The sequence below is a fragment of the Pygoscelis adeliae genome, unplaced genomic scaffold (assembly GCF_000699105.1).
Source record: "Pygoscelis adeliae isolate BGI_AS28 unplaced genomic scaffold, ASM69910v1 Scaffold30, whole genome shotgun sequence".
NCBI classification, from domain to species: domain Eukaryota; kingdom Metazoa; phylum Chordata; class Aves; order Sphenisciformes; family Spheniscidae; genus Pygoscelis; species Pygoscelis adeliae.
Window position 1 is genome coordinate 1,617,039 of NW_008823915.1, and position 19,876 is coordinate 1,636,914.

General features: G+C 43.4%; 1 protein-coding gene across 1 annotated transcript in view; it reads right to left on the reverse strand.

The window, feature by feature from the left end:
* Positions 1–1,059: 1,059 nt before the first annotated feature.
* Positions 1,060–19,876, reverse strand: part of MYO7B (myosin VIIB) — a 51,097-nt gene continuing 32,280 nt past the window's right edge. Inside the window, exons 31-49 of the mRNA XM_009318994.1 lie at positions 18,891–19,118; positions 18,297–18,464; positions 17,578–17,695; positions 17,358–17,484; positions 16,458–16,627; positions 15,561–15,742; positions 14,633–14,760; positions 13,926–14,083; positions 13,276–13,429; positions 11,106–11,261; positions 7,656–7,761; positions 7,407–7,520; positions 6,427–6,514; positions 5,178–5,284; positions 4,523–4,708; positions 3,551–3,667; positions 2,753–2,836; positions 1,915–2,034; positions 1,060–1,143 (exon numbers count right to left, since the gene is read on the reverse strand). Coding sequence (XP_009317269.1) covers positions 1,060–1,143; positions 1,915–2,034; positions 2,753–2,836; positions 3,551–3,667; positions 4,523–4,708; positions 5,178–5,284; positions 6,427–6,514; positions 7,407–7,520; positions 7,656–7,761; positions 11,106–11,261; positions 13,276–13,429; positions 13,926–14,083; positions 14,633–14,760; positions 15,561–15,742; positions 16,458–16,627; positions 17,358–17,484; positions 17,578–17,695; positions 18,297–18,464; positions 18,891–19,118 — 2,595 coding nt within the window. The remainder of the gene's footprint in view (positions 1,144–1,914; positions 2,035–2,752; positions 2,837–3,550; positions 3,668–4,522; positions 4,709–5,177; positions 5,285–6,426; positions 6,515–7,406; positions 7,521–7,655; positions 7,762–11,105; positions 11,262–13,275; positions 13,430–13,925; positions 14,084–14,632; positions 14,761–15,560; positions 15,743–16,457; positions 16,628–17,357; positions 17,485–17,577; positions 17,696–18,296; positions 18,465–18,890; positions 19,119–19,876) is intronic.

Here is a 19,876-nt window from a genome sequence, read left to right on the forward strand (position 1 = left end):
TGTTTACAAAGGTCTGAGAGATGAACAAGTGCTGAATCAAATTTTAGCACTCAAAGTGCCCGCTAAACAGGAAATAGAAAAGATTACGAGAAACTAAAGCTAGTATTCTTGTCTCATGAATGAATGTCTGCATAACTCCAAGCTGAGAACATTTTTATAGAGCAGAAAAGTGTCTTTTCAATAGATGTCTGTTAGACCGAGTTCTTCGATTCTGATTTGCACTGAATAGCACATCCATAACTTGAAATAGAAGCAACTGAGTAAAAGTAATGGACCCAAAATCCAGTCTCATTTCAGAGTTTGTTTATGCTTACTAGAAACTGCATAGTAGAAAGCAGTTGTTAGTTTCCAAGTGCATTATAAAGTGTGGAAGAAAGAAAATTATTTAATTTAACCAAGGCAATGGTAAACCAGTGGACAGCCTGCTAATTTAGCAGCACACAGGAATGACAGTTATATTCTGACAGTAATTGGCTGTCATAGTCTACTGTAACTTGCAGCACATAATCTAGTGATAAAAGGATGAAACCCAGCATCTTACCTTTTAAGGTGTCCAGTTATCCTACTACTAAAGGGCATTTCTCCACTGTTAGAATTTCCAGTAGGAGGAAAAAAATAACATTACCTTTGTTTGCAAAGACTCAAGGAGTTTATGCATTTGGTAAGAGCATATACAGCAAGGGGACATTTTCTTTCCAAAGGAAGACAACTATTAATTTGTGTCTCTCTTTAAGAATGGAGATTTAGAGTATCAGAAGAGGCTGTCATATTAGGATTCTTCCGCCCCCATATTACATTAAAATCCAGCTAAACTTTCTCTAAATCCAAAATCTGAATGGAATTCTTGTACTACATCTGAGACAGACAAGTGTTACAGATACTTGAAAGCACATGCTCACTTGAGCTTCTCTTGTGGTAATATTTCAGCAACACAGTTCATTCAGTGTGTGATCAGAAGACTGATCATCAAGATTGATATTTTTTAAATGGCATTTCTTTTGGGAGATGAAATTACAGGTAGTTTGGCACAGATATAGGTCATGGGTTCTATTTCCGCTCTCAGGCTGGGAGGTTCTTTTGCTTGTTTACAGCATTCATTAGCAGGCGTACATAGGATGTTAACAGGTCATCCATTTTGTAACCCTGTCAGAAAAGAAAAAAGTCTTAAGTCTCTCAAAGAGCTCCAGAAGCAAAAATAACTATCATTTCCTCCCTGTTTTATCTTCTTCTTAGATTCTTCCCTGCATGGACATCTCTGCTTCCAACAGCTATCACTGTTTTGATAATTATTTATCTATTCCTCCATCTGCTCTTCCCTTCATAGATTTACAAAACTTTACAGAGCATAGCTCTACTGTCTCCTTGTCATTCGTTCTATAGATTGACATCTTGTACTTAGGAATCCAAGCTTTTCTGTGAGAGAAGTTAGCCCTGAAATGTTTTTATGTTATCTTTACAAATTTACCTTTAAATATCAATACAGTGATGCTTGTCTGAGTCTGTGGACAATCTGAAACCAATTCTTAAAAAGGTGGTACCGCTCACTGAAAAGTGTAAAATCTTACAAGGATGGCAGTACTGCATAGATGGATCAAACCATGCAAGACAAAAAGCCTCTTACGTAGTTTTGTGGGTAAGTGCAGTCTTTTCTTAATGTCTCGGATAGGTGGAATTTTGATGTATGGCAAGAATTTGGGAAATTACTATTTTTTCTTGTCTCTGTGGTTTACGTCTTTGCATCAGATGGCATTATATAGCACTGAACCAATTCTAAACGGCAATTTTATTGACATAGCAGTGAATGCTTTTTGTATCTGCACTGGTTTTAACATCTGTTTTGGCACCATTGTTTTGTAGCAATGTAAAGGAAAAATTAGGATTTTCTTGTGTATAAGTTGACAAAACTCTTCTTACCAGAGATGTCTCACATAAGATCCGGCTTCCTCGTACCAGGTTCCCTATTGTCATGTGAAAGTATGTGCTCCCACTGCTCCAGTTGGAGATTTTATTGAAGGGGTAGACTGTTAAAATATCCTGTAAGGGGAAACAAACTGAACTATAGAACATTTCTGAAATTAAAATGGGCTGTTACGTAAGAAAACTTGTAGAGCCAGAGCATTCTTTTTCTTTCCCACTTCATTTATAAACACAGTGGATCAAGGTAGGTCTTGCATCCAGGCTAGTGGTATATTGTATTTTCACCAAGCAGGTGAGTCTTCATCGCTCTAATGAGACTTCTTTTCATTATATATTGATCTTTGCCTTAACACCCTGCCATTATATTTACAATAATCTAAAACTCACTGGATATTTGTTTTCTTATTTAAAAGCAAATAGTGATATTTATAAATGCTTTTGCCTGGGAACTTGGTAAGACCAGACTGTTTGGGTTAGAGAGCTGGTAAACACTGTCATTCAGCCTGATCTTTTAGACAGCTTGGGTTTCCTGCAAAGCATTTTTCTGAAGCAGGTTCCCTAGTGCACTGTCCATCTATCTGCCTAATCTTAGCACTTTGCCCAGGTCCATCACGATTACCACTTCTTTTTTCAGAGATGCTCTACACTGTTTCCTTTCCAATGTAGAAACTGCAAAGAAGTGATTTGAGGCAATAACATTTTCTTGGTTTCACACAGAAAATGAACAGAGGAACTGTATCATCTAGCATTCAGGGAGAAGGTCCTGTTGCTGTCCCTAAATTAGCACGGTCAATTAAATCCTTCCTTAGATAGATTCTTGAGAAGCAACTGTTACCTTTGTCTTCTGATGTATCAGTGAGACTCCTTGCTTGTTGATTGCAATCAGCACAATCTCTGGGAAATTTGGCTCCGAGGTTTGCTATAAACGAGTAACAGAGCAAGATAAGCAGAAAATGAAGAAATGATCTGTATCAGGTGCATAGTGACCTTTAACAGTGTCCAGTGCTGCTTGTTCTCTTTACCAAATAAACACTGAAACATAAAGCTGTTCAATATTATGTAACTATTGCTAAGGATGACTCTTTTAGCCATATATTGATGACTTGAGCAGCTGCTACATAAAAGCAGAATCAGGTCCGTTATTTCCTAGGCTATCTGATAATAGGCTTAATGGTTGGCTGCAAACCAGTTAAGAGCCTAGTGAGGATAAATTAAAGGTAGCAAGTGGGATATGATTCCTGGAGCTATCCACTACAGAATGAGAGCACTAGTACAGTTCTGTTCTGAGGGAAGAGTTCCCAGAGATACAAGATTTGGCAGCATTTTGTAGTGGAGAACAATGACAGGACAGTTAAGTATCTATATAAGTAAAAGACCCCATCTACTACATAGTTGTAATATTAAGTATTACAACTGCAACAACAACATAGCCAGTAAATAACAGGCATAGTTCAGAAGGGATAAAAAAACCCAACCCATCTCCCCACTTCCAAGGAACTGAGTTTTCCTCGGTAGATGATGGGAAGCCAGCTTTACAATGCATTCTCACTACACAGATACGGAATTATAGCCAGTCCATATCCCCCAATGCTGGTCTACTACCAAAGCCATTCATACAGGCCTTTAAACCTACCTTCACCTCAAAGAAGGCTGATCCAAATGTTGGCCAGCGGTGTATCATTTTCAGGAAGGCAATCTTGGCCTCATCCACAGTTTTTCCTTCATGTTTGCTATATGCTGCAGTAATGCTCTGTTTAGAAAAAAGGATACAAAGCCTATTCAGTTGGAGACAGGCAGGTTTCCAATGTCCAGCATTAGCACTAAAGACAGCATCAGACCATCACCAAGATCAGTCTTGTGCCCACAGCAACAGAAGATTCTGAAAATGAAAATAGCCTACCATGCCATGGGGCAAGGTGGAGCCAGAACCTCCCCAGTGTTCCTTACTAATGAGTTGGCTGAAGGAAATCTGGGAGCCCAAGGGAATGGATTTCAGGGCAGAGGGGCAATATGGGATGAAACAAAATTCAGAAAGCTAGTGTTCAACACCCACAGACATGTATCACATTTTCTGCTGAAACATGTAGGGTGAATTTTCCCTCTGCATTTGAAATAGTGTCCTGTGTCTTCCTCAGTGGACTAAGTGGTAAGTACCTGCTGAAACTTTCTTGCCCTTTGGTGGAGAAAAGAGCCTTTTGCATGCACACAGTGCAAGGTGGCTGATTTGCTGGCCAAACTATGAAATATTTGGGACACATCTTAATTTTCTGTTTCTCTACAAGATCATCAAATCCCCAGTCCCATCACTGACTTTCCTATCTCTGGGAAAGGAAAGCGTTTCCTAACGCTTCTTCTGGGCACTGAAAATAGATTCGTATCTCCAAGAAAAATGCACATCTCAAATCAGTCGTCCAGGCCTGCAGATATCTTTCAGAGGTTTGGTAGAGAGGATGCAAAATCTAGATTGTAAGAGGCAAAACAGCAACATCCAGTAGCATAGTGCTTTCAAAGACTGTCAGATCAAAAAAGTAGTGTGTCTCGATGTCTGTCTTCTCTCTTAATGCTCTGTGGAAGTAGCATGATTAATGAAAGTTGATGGTCTTACCTTCTTCCACTCATCTGGTGAGATTGCTCGGAGCAGATTGTCTGGCACCAGATCCTTCAAGATTTTGGGGATGGTTGCCAGCTGTGTGCGGTCATTGTTGAAGCGCACTTTATAAATCAGCCCTGCCAGCTGGACAGCTTCATCCTTGGAACACTTGTGGTAGCCTCTGAGGTACTTTGGCAACTCCTGGAAGAGACCAGCTCTGAATCTAGATGGAACGGGCTGAAGCAAACACTGATTTACGCATGCTAAATCTGTGAGGTCAAGATGTGAGTCTCGCCAAACACAGTCCAAGGGCATCCCAAGAACTTTTGACTCCTCCTGGAGGTTCTCTGAATGATCTTTAAAGATCCTTTCCAACCCAAACCATTCTATGATTCTCCATACAATTACAGAGTAAGACGAGTACCTCCAGGGAACAATTAGATTAGGGAGCTGTGCTCCTAACATAAGCAATATAGCTAAGGTGTGAACAGGGTGAGAAATAAATCTGCTCCTGAGGCTGAGCTGTGCCCTCCAGAGGCATTCCTCTGGAAGCTCTATAATGCAGGCCTTTTTGAGGGAGATGGTAATACTCCAGCAGGCTTACTTTCTCAGGAGTATTTCTTGGATCACATTGCCTGCCATTATATTTATGGTTTAGGGAGCTGGTTACCTGGTGGTAATGAAAAATGGTATCGGCTTTCAGGTCCTTCCCAGGAGTTACATTCAACCACAGCTTTCTCATGAAGTACACCTCATAAGCCACAGACATAGTAGCCCCTAAGGAAACAACATCTTGTGAGTATCCTCTGTATCACTGTAGAGTTCTACAGTTTTTACATGGCTTGTAAGTTTCTTCAGAAATGTAATTCTGGTTTTAGTAGTAACAAACAAAATTACTAACAAAAAAGTACATTCGACCATTTTAGATGACCAAGAAAGTGATTAGTTGTCAGTTCCTGGACACCGATTGTGCAGTGATCTAAGGTGCAGGCTCTTCAGAGATGGAGGAAGAAGTTGAGGATGCCAGCAATATGAGTGTTTGTTATTTCTTGGTGCTCATGACAGGTGCTTATGTCAGCTGCCTGCCCATGTGCAGCACACCTGAATTCTGTTATACTGATGCAGGTACATCCCCTGATGGCTGAGTTTACAGAAATGAATTGTGATTTAGTGCACCCACATCTTTATCTTGTGATTTGCAAAGCTCCTAGTAGCTGCATCAGCTGTGGGGAGAAGAGGGAAGTTAGAAAGTCTTAGATATGTAGATAGTGCTTCAGGAAGTTGAACCTCAGCTGTCCTGAAATAAGCAAAGGTCAGGATAAATGAATATGAAATTTGAGTGGAGTTCAAGTTTGATATAGATTTCAAAATGTATGTTATACATGGGGGTGAAGTGCAAAGAATTGCTGTCATTAGTGTTATATTGTTTTATTTTAACAAGTGTTCCCCTGGCAATACAACCTGTGCTTTGGTATCACCAGGTAATAATCTAGATAACAATTTTCTAACAACCCAAGGAATGGGAGTGACACCGTGTAAAGCACTTATTTACGTGTGTTGGCTGATACCTGATCTGGCAATGCACGAGCCCTGGACTGTAAAGAGGATCAACCTAACTTGTGTGCATCCAGCTGTGTCTTTTGGATGCAAGTCAAAAAATCTTTGGTACCAATTCAAAATTTCTGGAGGGATCCCCCCACAAAGATGTTCTGGTGTTTCCGATAGCCAGTGCTTGGCTGCATCAGGTCACTGGATCTTACTGCTGGTGCAGGCAGTAACTGTGTATGTACAAAAATGATACAATAAGGCTCTGCTACACACTTCCCAAGATGGAGTAAATCCTACTGGATAAATTTGCTGTTTCCCCAGTTCAACACAGCATCTCATGCAGATTCTTGTCACGCTGGCATTCTCCTTACCATCTTTCCCTGGTTTGTTCCTCCTGTTCCAGTCTGTCACCTGCCTTAGTGAGTCAAAGAAGTAGTCTGCTTCATTCTGACTGATCACCTGGAAGAGGCCAAGCAATGAAGGGGGGAAAGGAGAGATTAGCAGATCATATAAATACTGCCTGTGCCAATATACCCAAGTATCAGGCTGAATTTTCTTTCTCTATCTACAGTGAGAGCACAATTACAGCAGGAAAGACAGAGGCAAGGGGAAAGAAGCAGAGAAATAGGAGGAAGAAGGCTCAAGTGATTTACGTTTCATATGGCGATTTTCATTGCATCTTCTGTTGCTTTTTTCTTTCCAACCTGCTTATTGAAATCAAGCTGAAGATGCCTATCTTATTCTTAGCCATCTCCTCTTTGTAAAAAGAGGAACTGGGTTCCTCTTTTCAGGAATGCAGCACATCAGAAACTCCCTGTGCTTGGACTCAGTGCTGCTTTTGCATTGATCACAATTCCAGAGAGAAGGGACCTCTCAGCAAAGCAGCCAACCCGAGCTTCAACTCAGGCAAGGCAAGCTTCTGAGAAACTAGAGAGCAATCAACTAGTGCTGGTCAGCCACTGCTCTTCCTTATACTAGTGGGTACTGTACACGTGCAGCACATCTCCTGGGCAAGGCCTGAGTGGAAAATGGCTGAATCCAGCAGTATGCAACATGCAATTTGCTACCATCCCAGCAGCTGCAAGAAAGCCCCCATCTTCTCTGCTTTTAGTACCACCTGTGTACCAGTAGACTGATAGAAACTCTGCATCTCCACCCAGCCCCTTCAAGAGACTCAAAATAATTGTCAGGTGCTAAAAGTTCGAGTCTAGGTTGTATCCCCTCAGTAAGACAGAAGCAGTAACGACCTGCTCTGTTGCTTGGCTTCACACATGGTTGTTTAGGTGGTCTGGTAAATAAGTAGGAGAAGAGGGGGGAGTCTGGCTACCATGCCATAGTTGAGAAGAGCTACCTTGTCTGCAATCTTCACAAAGAGGCTGAAACCTTCCCAGGAGCTCAGCTGCAATTTGGAAGCAATGTTCTGACACAGAGTCCGGATTTTGGTGTTTGTTCCCACATCAAATGTCTATGAGATAACAAGACTCTTGTTACACAGAGGAGAGGAAGAAATGAGAACACTGAATATCTTGAAACGTGCTCCTGCATGAATACATCATGGCTGGGAAAACGGTCAAGGCTGGGAAAACAAGTAAGTTCTCACCTGTTCTGTTTCATTGGGGAAGCAAATCTTGTGTGAGATCTTAGTGGTGTTCTGTAAGATGGCCTCAACCTCCACAGGATGAGGTGCCCACTTCCTGGAGCCATTCCTGGAAAATGCCACCACCATCATAAGAGAGATCAGTGCTGGATGTTTAATCTTTGAGGAGTTGAACAACAGTATTCCACCTGAACAACAGACTCCATCCAAAATGCTAGTACTGTGACATGGGGCGGGCTCTAATGGACCTTCACCCCAATACAAATTAACAGCATTAACATGTATTAACAGCAAGAAACTGAGGGTCTTATTAGCATGTATATTAAAAGTCTGTTCTACTCTGCAAGGAGGTTGCATGAATAAGGCACCTTCCTAGCCAGTACCATGACCCCTTCTACGTATTCAGCGGCATTTTTCCTTGCTGTTATTGAAGTGTGAAGATAGAGGCCACAAGGAGAAATACATTTTATTTAATTCTTACATCAGCAAGAAGATACGCATTCAGATACAAAATGAGTTACAGCTCAGGAGGCAAGTACCAGAAAAGTTTGGAGGGCCGCTAGAAGAGGGCCGCTATATCTTTTATATAAGAGCTGGCATGTAATCACTGACTCAAGAGGTGCTTAAGCTGTACAATCCCAGTTCTTTGAAATTATACCTCAGAGCAGAGCTGCCTTTTAAAGCAAAGGAACTGGCCCTGAAGTCTGAGTCATGCAAAAACCTTGATACAGTTAAAGTGAGGACAGATCTAGCACATTATCTTCTGGGGCTGGTACTTTTCTGCCCTCAGTGGCACAGGGCAGGCGAGCTGGAGATTTTGTACACCGTAGCTTATGGGCCAAACTCCTCTCTCATACTGGGCCAATCTCTTGGGAAGAGAGCTTAGTCTGGCATCCAGCTTTATTCGTGTGGATTTGAAAACTAGTTATTTTCCATTAAATAAAGTAGCAGTTCCATTTGGAGAAGGAAAACCTGACTGTAAACCAAGTTGAACAGCATGTGCTCTGATACTGTACAGGCACTGTACAGGCACTGTAAGGAAAGTGGGCCTGCCCTACTCCGTCATCTATTCCTGGACTTGCAGCAGAGGGAGGCCATAGGAGACCATGGAAGTGCAGCAGCTTGGCTGGAGGCACAGGGCCATCTCTCCTTGCAGCCTAAGCCAGGAATTCATTGCCAAGGCAAGATCTGCTTGACACCCATCAGGGTGCTCACTGGTTCCCTGGCCAGGAGTCTGGGGATGAAGCTGTAAAACTGTTTATGGAGGAACAGGTGTACCCAAGGGCTCAGCTGGCTTCCACTCCACATATTGTAGGTCAGTCCTTTGAGCTGCCTGCTCTCCCCTTTCCAAAGAGAGCAGGTTACTTACAGGGGGAAGTTGGACTAGATGATTGTTGTAGATCCCTTCCAACTGAAATATTCTATTCTGTTCTATTCAGCACAGGTACAGGTTTAATCTTAGGAAAAGAAATGCTCTTAGAAAACAACACTTGCCTTTGTTCCTGTGCTGGTTTTGGCTGGGATAGAGTTAATTTTCTTCATAGTAGCTAGTATAGGGCTATGTTTTGGATTTGTGCTGAAAAAGTGTTGGTAATACAGGGATGTTTTTCTTATTGCTGAGCAGTGCTTACACAGAGTCAAGGCCTTTTCTGCTTCTCACACCACCCCACCAGCGAGTAGGCTGGGGGGGCACAAGATGCTGGGAGGGGACACAGCTGGGACAGCTGACCCCAACTCACCAAAGGTATATTCCATACCATGTGATGTCATGCTCAGCATGTAAAGCTGGGGGAAGAAGAAGGAAGGGGGGGGAGACATTCAGAGTTATAGCATTTGTCTTCCCAAGTAACCATTATACGTGCTGGAGCCCTGCTTTCCTGGGGATGGCTGAACACCTGCCTGCCGATGGGAAGTAGTGAATGAATTCCTTGTTTTGCTCTGCTTGTGTGCGCGGCTTTTGCTTTACCTATTGAACTGTCTCTATCTCAACCCACAAGTTTTCTCACTTTTACCCTTCTGATTCTCTCCCCCATCCCACCGCGGGGGGAGTGAGTGAACGGCTGTGTGGTGCTTAGTTGCCAGCTAGGGTTAAACCACGACAGTTCCTCTTCCTGTCCCCCAGGCTCCAGATCTGGGGCAGTTTAGCAGACAGAATTCTCCTCCCAAACAGCCCATTCTGTTTCTCACTCCAAAGAAGCTCTATACAGCTCAACAGGGCTTAGAGCATGAATAGCACATGATATAGGGAGGCAGGAAATTTTCAGTCTTCTCCATAGAAAAAAACATTGAATAGCATTCCTTGCCATGCATTTTTCAGGCACTTCAAAAGCGAGTTCAATGTGTAGTGACATTTCCCCAGCAGTGCCAAAACCAATCCGCTGCAAGGGAGACAGCCACTGTGTTAGCATTCCCCTCGAGCCTGGCCCACAGGGCTCACAGAGCAAATGCTGGGCCCAGCCTAAGAGAAGGGGGAGGATGAGGAGCTGGAGGGAGAAATCATTGGGCAGCTTCTTTACCAAAGAGGTCTGTGGCAGGCAGGTGGTAACTCATGACAGCATCAAAAGGGAGAAGGTTGGGGTTAACCTTGATGCCAAAGCACTGTGTTCTCAAAGCGTCAAGCTGCATAATTCCAGTGTCTGGAGGAATCTAGGGAAACCTTCCCCCTACAGTTCAATTGATTCTTCCTGAAAATCAGGTAGCCCTTCTACTATCTCTGGTCATGTCAAGACTGGAAGCACTGTGGGCTGGAGGCCCTATTGCTTCAACCCTCACCAGGACAGGGGTAATGCCTAGAGGACTAAGAAGTGCCCTGGTCTGAGCAGCCATGTTAAGTCTCAGGGCTTTGCTCATTTGGATTTCTTCAAAGAATAGGAAATGACTGTGTTGATCCTGTTTTCCTAGCAGGGATCTGCTTTGCTTCACCATCAGAAAACCAACAGAGCCACATTAGCACTCTGCAGATGTCAGTGACTTCAGTGGTGCCACCCCGCTATGAGTAAAACCTAATATTTTTAGCTGTACATGTGCAGCTCTGTGCTACTGAGATTCAACAAATTCAAGACTAACCCACAGGCACATATAAGGGGGATAAGGATATGCTGCCTCACCAAAGGAAAGCAAGGTCAGGACCTCATCAATGACAACACAGGATTTCATTTCAAGCTGCACACCCTTTAGGGTGTTGGAAATACCTAGCTCTGGGAGTCAAGTGATTATGTGTGATGCTGAACCTTTAAAAACGTTGCTAACTGTGAAAGAAAAAAGTGAAACTATGACACAGACCCCTCTTAGTGGTTCAAAGTCCGTAAGAGAATTAAAAATAATGATCACTTTAAAAAGGATGTAAAGAGAGAAGGGAAAGTAAGAGTCTCAATATTTTAGCCCATGTGCTTTTTGGCACGTAATTCATGACTTTTTTAACACTTTCAGCTGGCTGTATGCCAGACTGTTTACCTCATCACTGTCTGAATCCTCCGACTGCACCCGAGGGCCAGTGTCTCTTTCTGACGTGTCTCCATGAACTTCTGGGCATGTTTCAGCAGTGACTTGCTGGGTGGGAACAGGCCAGTGCAGAGCCAAAGGAGCTGCCAGCCTTTGGTCACGCTGTACCTGTGAACACAAAGCAAATGGTTCTGCTATAGGCACATATAAATCTTTGACCACACACCAGCTACAGGGAAGAGAAACACAGTCCGATTATGATATGTTGTGCTATTCAGCAGAGAGCTGCAAATCAACAGAGCCTTCACACAGGATCTGGCAGCCATTTTCTGTGCAACAACCACAGCTCGTATGCAAAGACAATGCTAAATCCTGGCTGATAAATATTCATGACAGTTGCAAATGTCATGAATAAATATAAGCTCCAGTTTAACAGTCATCTTGGCAGCAGTGACCCTGGTGCCATCGTCTTGGAAAACCACTGTTCATTTGCTGTTCAAGCTCACATGTTTTTGGATTGTGCTTTATCAGCTGTTTGTATTCACCTGCCCTCTGTGGTAGCCAGTGTTGCTCAGGGTACAAGCACTTTGCTTGTAATTGACTTTCCCTTATGCATGCTCCTGCTCTGAAAAATGGGCAGGTAGATGGCATTGTGTAATGAGGTAGTTACAGTTCTTCAAAATTCCAGGTCAAGTTTGTACAATTTTCAGGCAGAAAGCCAGTTCCTCCAGCCTCTGCACCTGTGAAATCTGCCAGTCAAAGCTCTTCCGGCACCTCACCCTCACCAGTAAGAATAGTAAGAAAGGCTTTGCAGCCAAGAGGTGGTCAGTCATTCTACTTTCAAAGCCAGGAGCAGAACATACTTCAGCTGTGTCCCAGGGATTGCTCTGAAACGCTAAATGGTGTGAAGTGGTTTTGATTGGGAAAGCCAGCAGGTCTACCTTTGAATGGGCACCAGACTCTGCTGAATAAAGACATCCTGGCTTCTTTATTCCCATTTACTTTTCTTCTAATTTTGCAGATGAAGACACACTATTTTAATCCCATTTATACTCTATAGATCAGTGGTGTTTGTGTCTGTGTGAGAGCGTGACATGGTCCACAGGGCACTAGCCTGGGAAGGATGAAAGATTTGTTGCTCCGGCTGTTCTAATGAAAATATATGGAAATAGCCACCTTTCAAGCATTGTTTTTTCCACATCAGTGATCCTTCTCAAAACAGTGAATGACCCACAGGACTAAATTGGTAGAGTACATCAGGCATGGCACTGGCACCATGGTTACAGACTATGCATTAAATAGCCTGTGAGATTTACTGCAGGCAAGGAAATTTACCATTTAATAGTTACACACATGGTAGAAGTTCCACTAAGTTTAATATTTGTGGAACAGTAAGAAAGAAAATAAACAAATAGAAGCTCCTTCTCTAACTTGTGCAGTGACACAATGCAGCTAGAAACAGACAAACCATTTTGTTAATAATTATTGTTAACAAATTAATAATTTGTTAATAATTATTTTAAGCTTCTTTTTACAATTCAGTTCCCCTGGAAGTAGGTCAAATTATGATTTTATGAGTGGGGAAGCAAACACCAGCCTGTTTCAGAGACTTAGTCAGGGGCAGGGGCCTGTGTAACCAATCTGTTCTGCAAGCCAGTTGTGTAACCTAATTAACATAACTACTGAAAAGGATTCACTGGTAGTAAAAGATCTAGTGTGAACTACGCACTTATAGGAGGGAAATACTGTCATTGGGAAACTTAAAACAAATGGAGGGCTGGCAGCGCAGTCACTGAAAACATGCAAGAAGTCTATGCAGTGCCATATTTTCTCCACAGACTGCCTTGGGAGTAAGAGGGCTTCAGTAACACCTTGCCTGTCTCACACCATACGGCACAGAGACGAGCACTGAACGCTCATGGGAGCAAAGCAGCAGCTCAAAGGAGATAAGTAATGTCCTGCTTTGTGGCCTATCACTGCCAGTCAGTGGTCCTGAGTGCTCTGCGAAGGTGAGCCCCACAGCAGTGCCTGGAAAAAGGGGGAAGGGAAGGTCTCACTCCAACATTTGGCCATCCTTCCCCTCTGCCCCCACCCCATCACAGGTGTAGCAGGGATTCCTGCTCACCACCTGCACTTGAGCCCTGGCTCTGCAGAAGCAGGGTGTTTGCACCCAGGTGAGTACCTGTTTCTGTTCTCAGTCAGTTGCTTCATAATCTGACAGTAAATCTCATCCCGCAGGACCTCCTCCTGGATAGCTGCTACAAATATCTGGTCAGTGACTTCCACAGAGGAGTGTGCCTGTTTTGAGGGATAGTCTCCCATGAATTTCATGATGGGTGAATGTGCTGTTAAGGACAAAAGCAGGCCAATTTTGGAAGGTAAATGGGAAGTCTCCCCTGGATCCCAACATGTTAGTGACTCTGTTGATGTCTAAGTGGCAAATACTTAGACAGTGGGAGGAGGGTCTGGAACATATCCCCTGCCTGTCCCCTACCCCCTTTCCCTGTGCAGCGGTCACTGCTTGGCTATGATTTATACTGTATTAGCGGCTTGCTCTGGGCATATGCAGTAAATCTCACTCACTCCTAAAGCCACATTCTCAATTAAGTGAGCCAGGAGTTGTGGAGCACTGGGAAGGAATAGGGACCTTTCCTCTGTAGACAAGGGGAACAGTGCTAAGTTGTGCAGAGCTGATACCCTGCACCTCGATGTAAATGTATCCTCTGTAAAGTGGATGCAGTATTATCTCAGTTGAGGTAAGTTTAGTGGCGGTAGCTAGCTCTTCCTTCCCCTGAGTGTTCTCAGGTCACAAAGAGAAGAGTGAAAGGATATCAATGAAGGCCTGACAAGCCAAGTCCCGAAGACCAGGGTCTGTGCACGCTGTCTTCAGCAAGGGCTGTTTCAAGGGCTCCTTAGAGTGCGCCCACAGTTGACTGCGCCCACGGGATTTCTGGAGGACAGCTTTGCTGATGGATTCCTTCTCAGGAGTCCTGAATGAAGACAAGTGCAGGCATACAAAATTACTGGATCAGTATTTCTATAAACATAGGAGATCATTATCACAAAGACTTATCTCTAGGCACGTTCTTTCCCAAGACAGTGATCTCACATCTCCTTTGATTATGCAGGTCAATGAGAACAGGAAAGTATAGTTTCCTGTATATCCAGAAGGGAGAAGGCTTGCAAAAAGAAGAGAGGTTTTAGAAGACTAATTTTTCCCTTACTCTCTGAGGCCTGAGATGTTGTGTATCCTCACTAGCTGGTAAGTGCTGAAGAAGGAGTGAGAAGTAAGAATAGGGCCTGCTGGAAATAAATAAGTCCGATTGGGGCTCTTCTACCCTTCCCTTTGCATTTCTGCAGACAAAAGATACAAGTAGGCCATGTGCCAGAATCTCTGCACGTCCAAAGTCACACTTAATTACAGGAAACAAAGAAGAAACCCAATCAGAAATGGGAGATGCTGTTACATCCTAGGCTTTAAGGATCACTGAAGATCAACAAGAACTTTCCTAGGGCGCACACTACACAGAGAGCTTCACCTGAAGTGTTCATAGGAGAACTCCTCCAGGGTGTAAGGCTTCACTTTGAGATCCTCTTCATCAGGTTCATCCATGTAGGAGTTCTGTGAAGCTGTCCTCCTCTGGTCTGGAGACATCATCAGCAAATTCTGGAATGACACAGCCACGTAGAGATGTCACATGGACACAGGTCTCTGCACAGATTGTCAGATGTTACTCAGCATATATGCGCAGATGGTGTATACTAAACTTGAGTACTCTGTGCTGCAGGATACCTTCTGTCCCCTAAGCAGCATTTTCAGAGACTCAAGAAAGACTTGGGAATAGTCGACTCAAGGAAGTAATTTCCATAGACCCAACAGTAGTGGCCATCAAAATGTATGTGATTATCCAAAGCACAACACTTGATAAAAGTGCACCTGCTTCTACCACTAGTGTGTTTTTCCCCCACTTTTTCAGCTTTTCACTTGTTAGCACAGTATCCAGTATGCTGAATCTCCAAAACCGAAGACAAAATTGTTAGCAGAGTGACCAATGGGAAACCCTGACTCCCTCAAAGAGCATATTTTTTTAAAGTAAGAGCATCCCTTGAGACGTAATGTATGATCACCAGTCAAGCCCAGTGTGAATGCAGGAAAATTAAACTGCACACTCATTTCCATTAATTGCTACCAATACCAGGCACTGAAATCCCTAATGGTGAATGGACCGTTTTTTTGAAAGTCATTGCTTTTGTGCAACTGCAGTCTTCTCCTTAGAGTTTGGACTAGGTTTAGTTTTGTTTTCAGACAGGACAGAATGAAATGCTTTGCTTCAATGGGAGGTATAGAACTTGTATGACTTTGGAGGAACTTCCAATTAACTTCCAGTTATAAATTTAATCATATTTAACATTGTTATTATCATTTATCTTCCAGTCTTTTCAAAGAGAGTGCTTAGCTATTCTTACCAGCACTTGACTAGAGGGTTTTGTGAGACAAGGAATGATGTAGATCTCTTCCAAAAATACATTCCCTGTTTTGTCTGTCCTTTCATTCTGGGCACAGATCCAGCCAGAGTTTGCATCCAGCCTTTTGTCTTCAGTCAAGATTAGCAAGTCTCCCTTCTTGAAGGACAGGATAGCAGGGTCTTCTGGAAAACAGAATAAGAGAGTACTGTTCAGGCTTGATAGTCCAAGAAAATGCAAGGGGATTGCAGTGTGAAAGACAAGGGAATTATATTTTGAAGGCCTGAATTCAATTAGCAATAGAAAGTGATTTGTGTAAATACAGCTAATTATCCAGTAACACTTCAGAGAAATCACTTAAATTTCCTCTGACAGCCTGATTTTGATCCACTGAGGGCAATGGCAAAACTCTATTTGATTCAAATGGGTGCTGACTTTGTGTCTAGAACTGGCAGCAAAGCATGGAAAGAAACTCAGTAGTTGTAAGTAGATGAAGTTAATGTTTACATTTTAATCCCCTCTTGTCTGTTCCAGCCAACTTATATAGAAATTATTAGAATTCCAGTTTACCAACTCTGTGAAATTTTTCTGGAAACTATTTCCAGGGAGCCCAGATCCAACTTCCTACTATAAGCATACTGAGTTGTTGGATACTGTACTATCTAAATAAAATATGTAAAGAAGTAGAAGGAGGAAGGAGGAAGGAAAGGTAATTTGTCTGCAAAGGTATTGAATCACATTGCCTTATGCTCTGTATTGCTGTGCTGATCACTATGCATCTCTCCTGGAGCAAAGGGACTCTTACTGAAGTTCTCCCTCTTCTCTCTCAGCTCTTTCAAACAAGTGCTGTGGGTTCTCTCAAAATTTCTCCTTACCCTGTAGCAAAGTTATAAGGCTTACCTTGGGATTTTTTCTCATGCATTGCCACAGCGAATCGTGATCTCTTCTTCAGTCCTTCCAGGAACATGACCACCAGTTCAGCAATGACAACGCTGTTTACAGATGTCAGGACAAACTCCTCGGCACGAAGTGTGATGAGAGTGCAACTCTGTCCAAATGACTTCACTGCCCTATGTATTATTGAACAGTTTGTTACCAGAATATCTGAAAAACTTACAGACACATCTGCAGTCACAACCAAGGCACCTACACCTCCTTGCAGACAACTTCCTTACAGTGAGTATTGGTAGTTCTTAATTTGCCTTCTCATGAGGTGTGAAGGACTGAAGTGGTTCAGGTTCACTCTGGACTCCATCAAAAGTGCTTCATTATAGACAAAAGAACACCCTTCTTTTGGAGCAACTGGGCAACTAATTAAATCTGTGACAGTCCTCGCAGAGGTATTTTTTGTGTATGTAAGACCCTATTCTCTGAGTGATCTGATGCAAGGATATGTGCCCTGAGCAAGCCAATGGTTACCCTCTTCCCCTCAGTTATCCTGTTCAGGTCCATCACACCTGAGAAGTATATGAACTCCCAGCACGCATAACAGACGATGGCTTAACTATGTTAGTTATTCGGGCCATTCTTGTCTTGATGCATGGCTGTGCTTCCTTACACCTTTCTGACTGAGCAGGATCCACCAGCTGGGAAGATTCAGCCCTTTCAGTATTTCCTTTACAGGCTGCTCAGAACTTGTCCTTTTCTGTTTCCCAGACCTAGGCTAAACCACCCTTCCAGGCTCAGATCAAATCACCTAGGGGGACGGCAGAGAAAGTACACTTCCCTCCTACATGGAAGACCCTTTCTGAGTATGGGCAGAGATGCCTTCTTCAGATCTTGTCTTTCTGGGGCACTCACCTGTTGGTGTGGATGCCAGTTATCTCTGGGAAGGTCAGCTCAAGGAGCCGCTTTTCTGACTCATCCAAGAAATAGATACCTTTCCAATTTACGGCAACAATAAAGTGGTTCTTGGGCAAGCTGGGACCTGAAAATGCAGAAAAAACTCCTTATCAATGCTATACAAGTCCTACTCTATTGATCTTATATCTGTCCTCTACTCCCAGGCTCCAGGTATTACCTGAAAACTTAGTGACTTCAAAGAATCGGGAAAAAAGCAAAGGCCACTGAAAGCGAGCAAAATCTACAAGTTGTTCCTTCACAGTCTGAGGGGAGAGACGGTCCTGTGTGTATGGGGCCTGCAGTATAAAAAGATAGCCAAGGTTTTCTCAGTAAAATCTGGTTTGCATGATCTGCACACGATAAAGAGCAGGCCTGATCCCAGAGGTTCCCAACAGCCCTCTGCTGTCACTGGTGTCAAGGGTACCTGGAGAAAGTCAAATCAGGAACAGCCTCCAGGGGCCCACCACATGCAGCTGAGGCTGCCCACAGGCATGTGGATTCCAAATTTCCCTCAAATCCCCACTGACTGACCTGTTCAGAGTCTAACACACTTTGAGTGCCATGGAAATAATTCAGGTAATCCATTTCCAGATCAAAACCAATATTCCATCCCATGCTCATCCTGACTCAGTTGTCAGATGGGAGAGAGACAGCCTTAAAAGATACTCTATTCAGAGATTTAAACATACTTTCTTAACTCTGCCCCCCTGTTGAGCCCTATATGGAAGAGTGAGTGGAGGTTCTCCACTCCCCCAGCCCTAATTAACTATTTGGAATATAGAAATTGAGATGTTTTTCCTTCTTCCCCCAAGAGACTATTCATAAATGGAAATGGTAAAAGAAGCAGAAGCTGGTGCTCGAGAGTGGTTACCTAGTGGTGCCAGACAAACCTCTTACCTTAGCATGTGCGTAGGTTATAAGGCTCACCCACTTTTCCAGGGTCTTGGACTTCAACTGTTTCACTGGGATACAGTCATGGAGCACCTTCTGCACAAGTTCATTGTGGACAGAATCTCCAAACTGGATGTAACAATATTTTGCACCTATCTCCACCAAATCCTCCTCCTGAAACAATTAATCCATTAAAAGAGGCCTAGAAAGATATCACAAAGTCCAGATAGCCTCATTCAACCTTGAAGCCAATTTAGGAATGGAGTTTTCTCCATTTTTCTCTAATAACTCTTGACAGTCATGAACTTGACACAATCATAGCATCAAAGAGATTATTAGCAAAGATATTTTAAAAGGACTCAAACTGCCCCTTTGGACATGCCTCCAGCTGCCACATGAACTGAAAGTTGCAGAAAAAAAAAAAGTATTAATTACAGCTGCCAGTGTGACAGCTTGGCACAATCACCTGGACAGGAATTGTTCGTTAAGAAAGGAAGGGTTGTTCACAGCCACTAGAAACTTTATGCATCTTCCTGCTCTTTAATGTGGGAAATGTTAATATAGTTTTGTCTCTTTAGGAGGATGAGTAAGGAGACCCACCTTCTCACAACGGTACTCTCCAAACCGGATGCCGCGAATGACTTGGTGGTAAATGAGATCAGTGCTGATAGGATCCTCCTGGGAGTTGTGCCAGGGGGTGAAGATTTCCTTCCGGAAGTAGAGTCGCCAGGGCGCATTGCGTTCATGTGTGCCCCGCTCCTTCACTAGCTGTTCACACTGAGAGACAGCATCCAGGACATGATCTCGTCCCGCGCCCAGTGACCAGACCTAGAACAAAGGGACACTGCATTTACTGGCATGCCTGCTTTGGATCTGAGTGAAGGACAACAAACCCAAAGCTCCTAGTCTCCTGACAGCAAGAAAAACTCTGAAAAGGTAAGCAGATGGATGTGCAAGTTGTACTTTGGTAAATTTGTGTATTTTTATGCACAGGGATGGTATCGGGAAAAATAAGTTGGAAGTTAAGACAAAGCAGCTCTGGTTTACAATCTTCTATTTGTCTCCTTGAACTTTGTTTATCCCCTGTATATCCCCTTAAGTGCACGTGGAAGTGTTGCTGTAACCTAAACAAAAATGCCATCTCTGAATTAATTTCTTTGCTATTGGTGCCTAACTCTGAGCACCAAGATGTCATCCTGCTGTGTATGTCTGTTTTACAGCACTACAGTAAAAAAAAAGCAAAGGGAAGGAGAGGGTAAAATGCCAGCATGTGAGCTAACAGCAGCAGCCCTGGCAAGGACCTTGGCTTTCAATGCCACATGATAGGGGCTGCATCAGCAGCACTGTAATACAGGACAAGAAAGTCATGTGCAGCAGGGCAGGTGGGAAATATGTCTTTGAGCAGAGCTCCCTAGCGTGTGAGACCTGCTAGTTTCACCCTCCTCCAGCAGTTCTGCAGTGCTGCATGCATGACGAGCAGGTGGGATCCCAGAACATGGGGGGAGACCACAGTGCTGCACTGCCCATGCATGGGAGCTGGGACACTAGTCACTTATGTGACCTGGCAAAGGAAACCTCACAGGCCC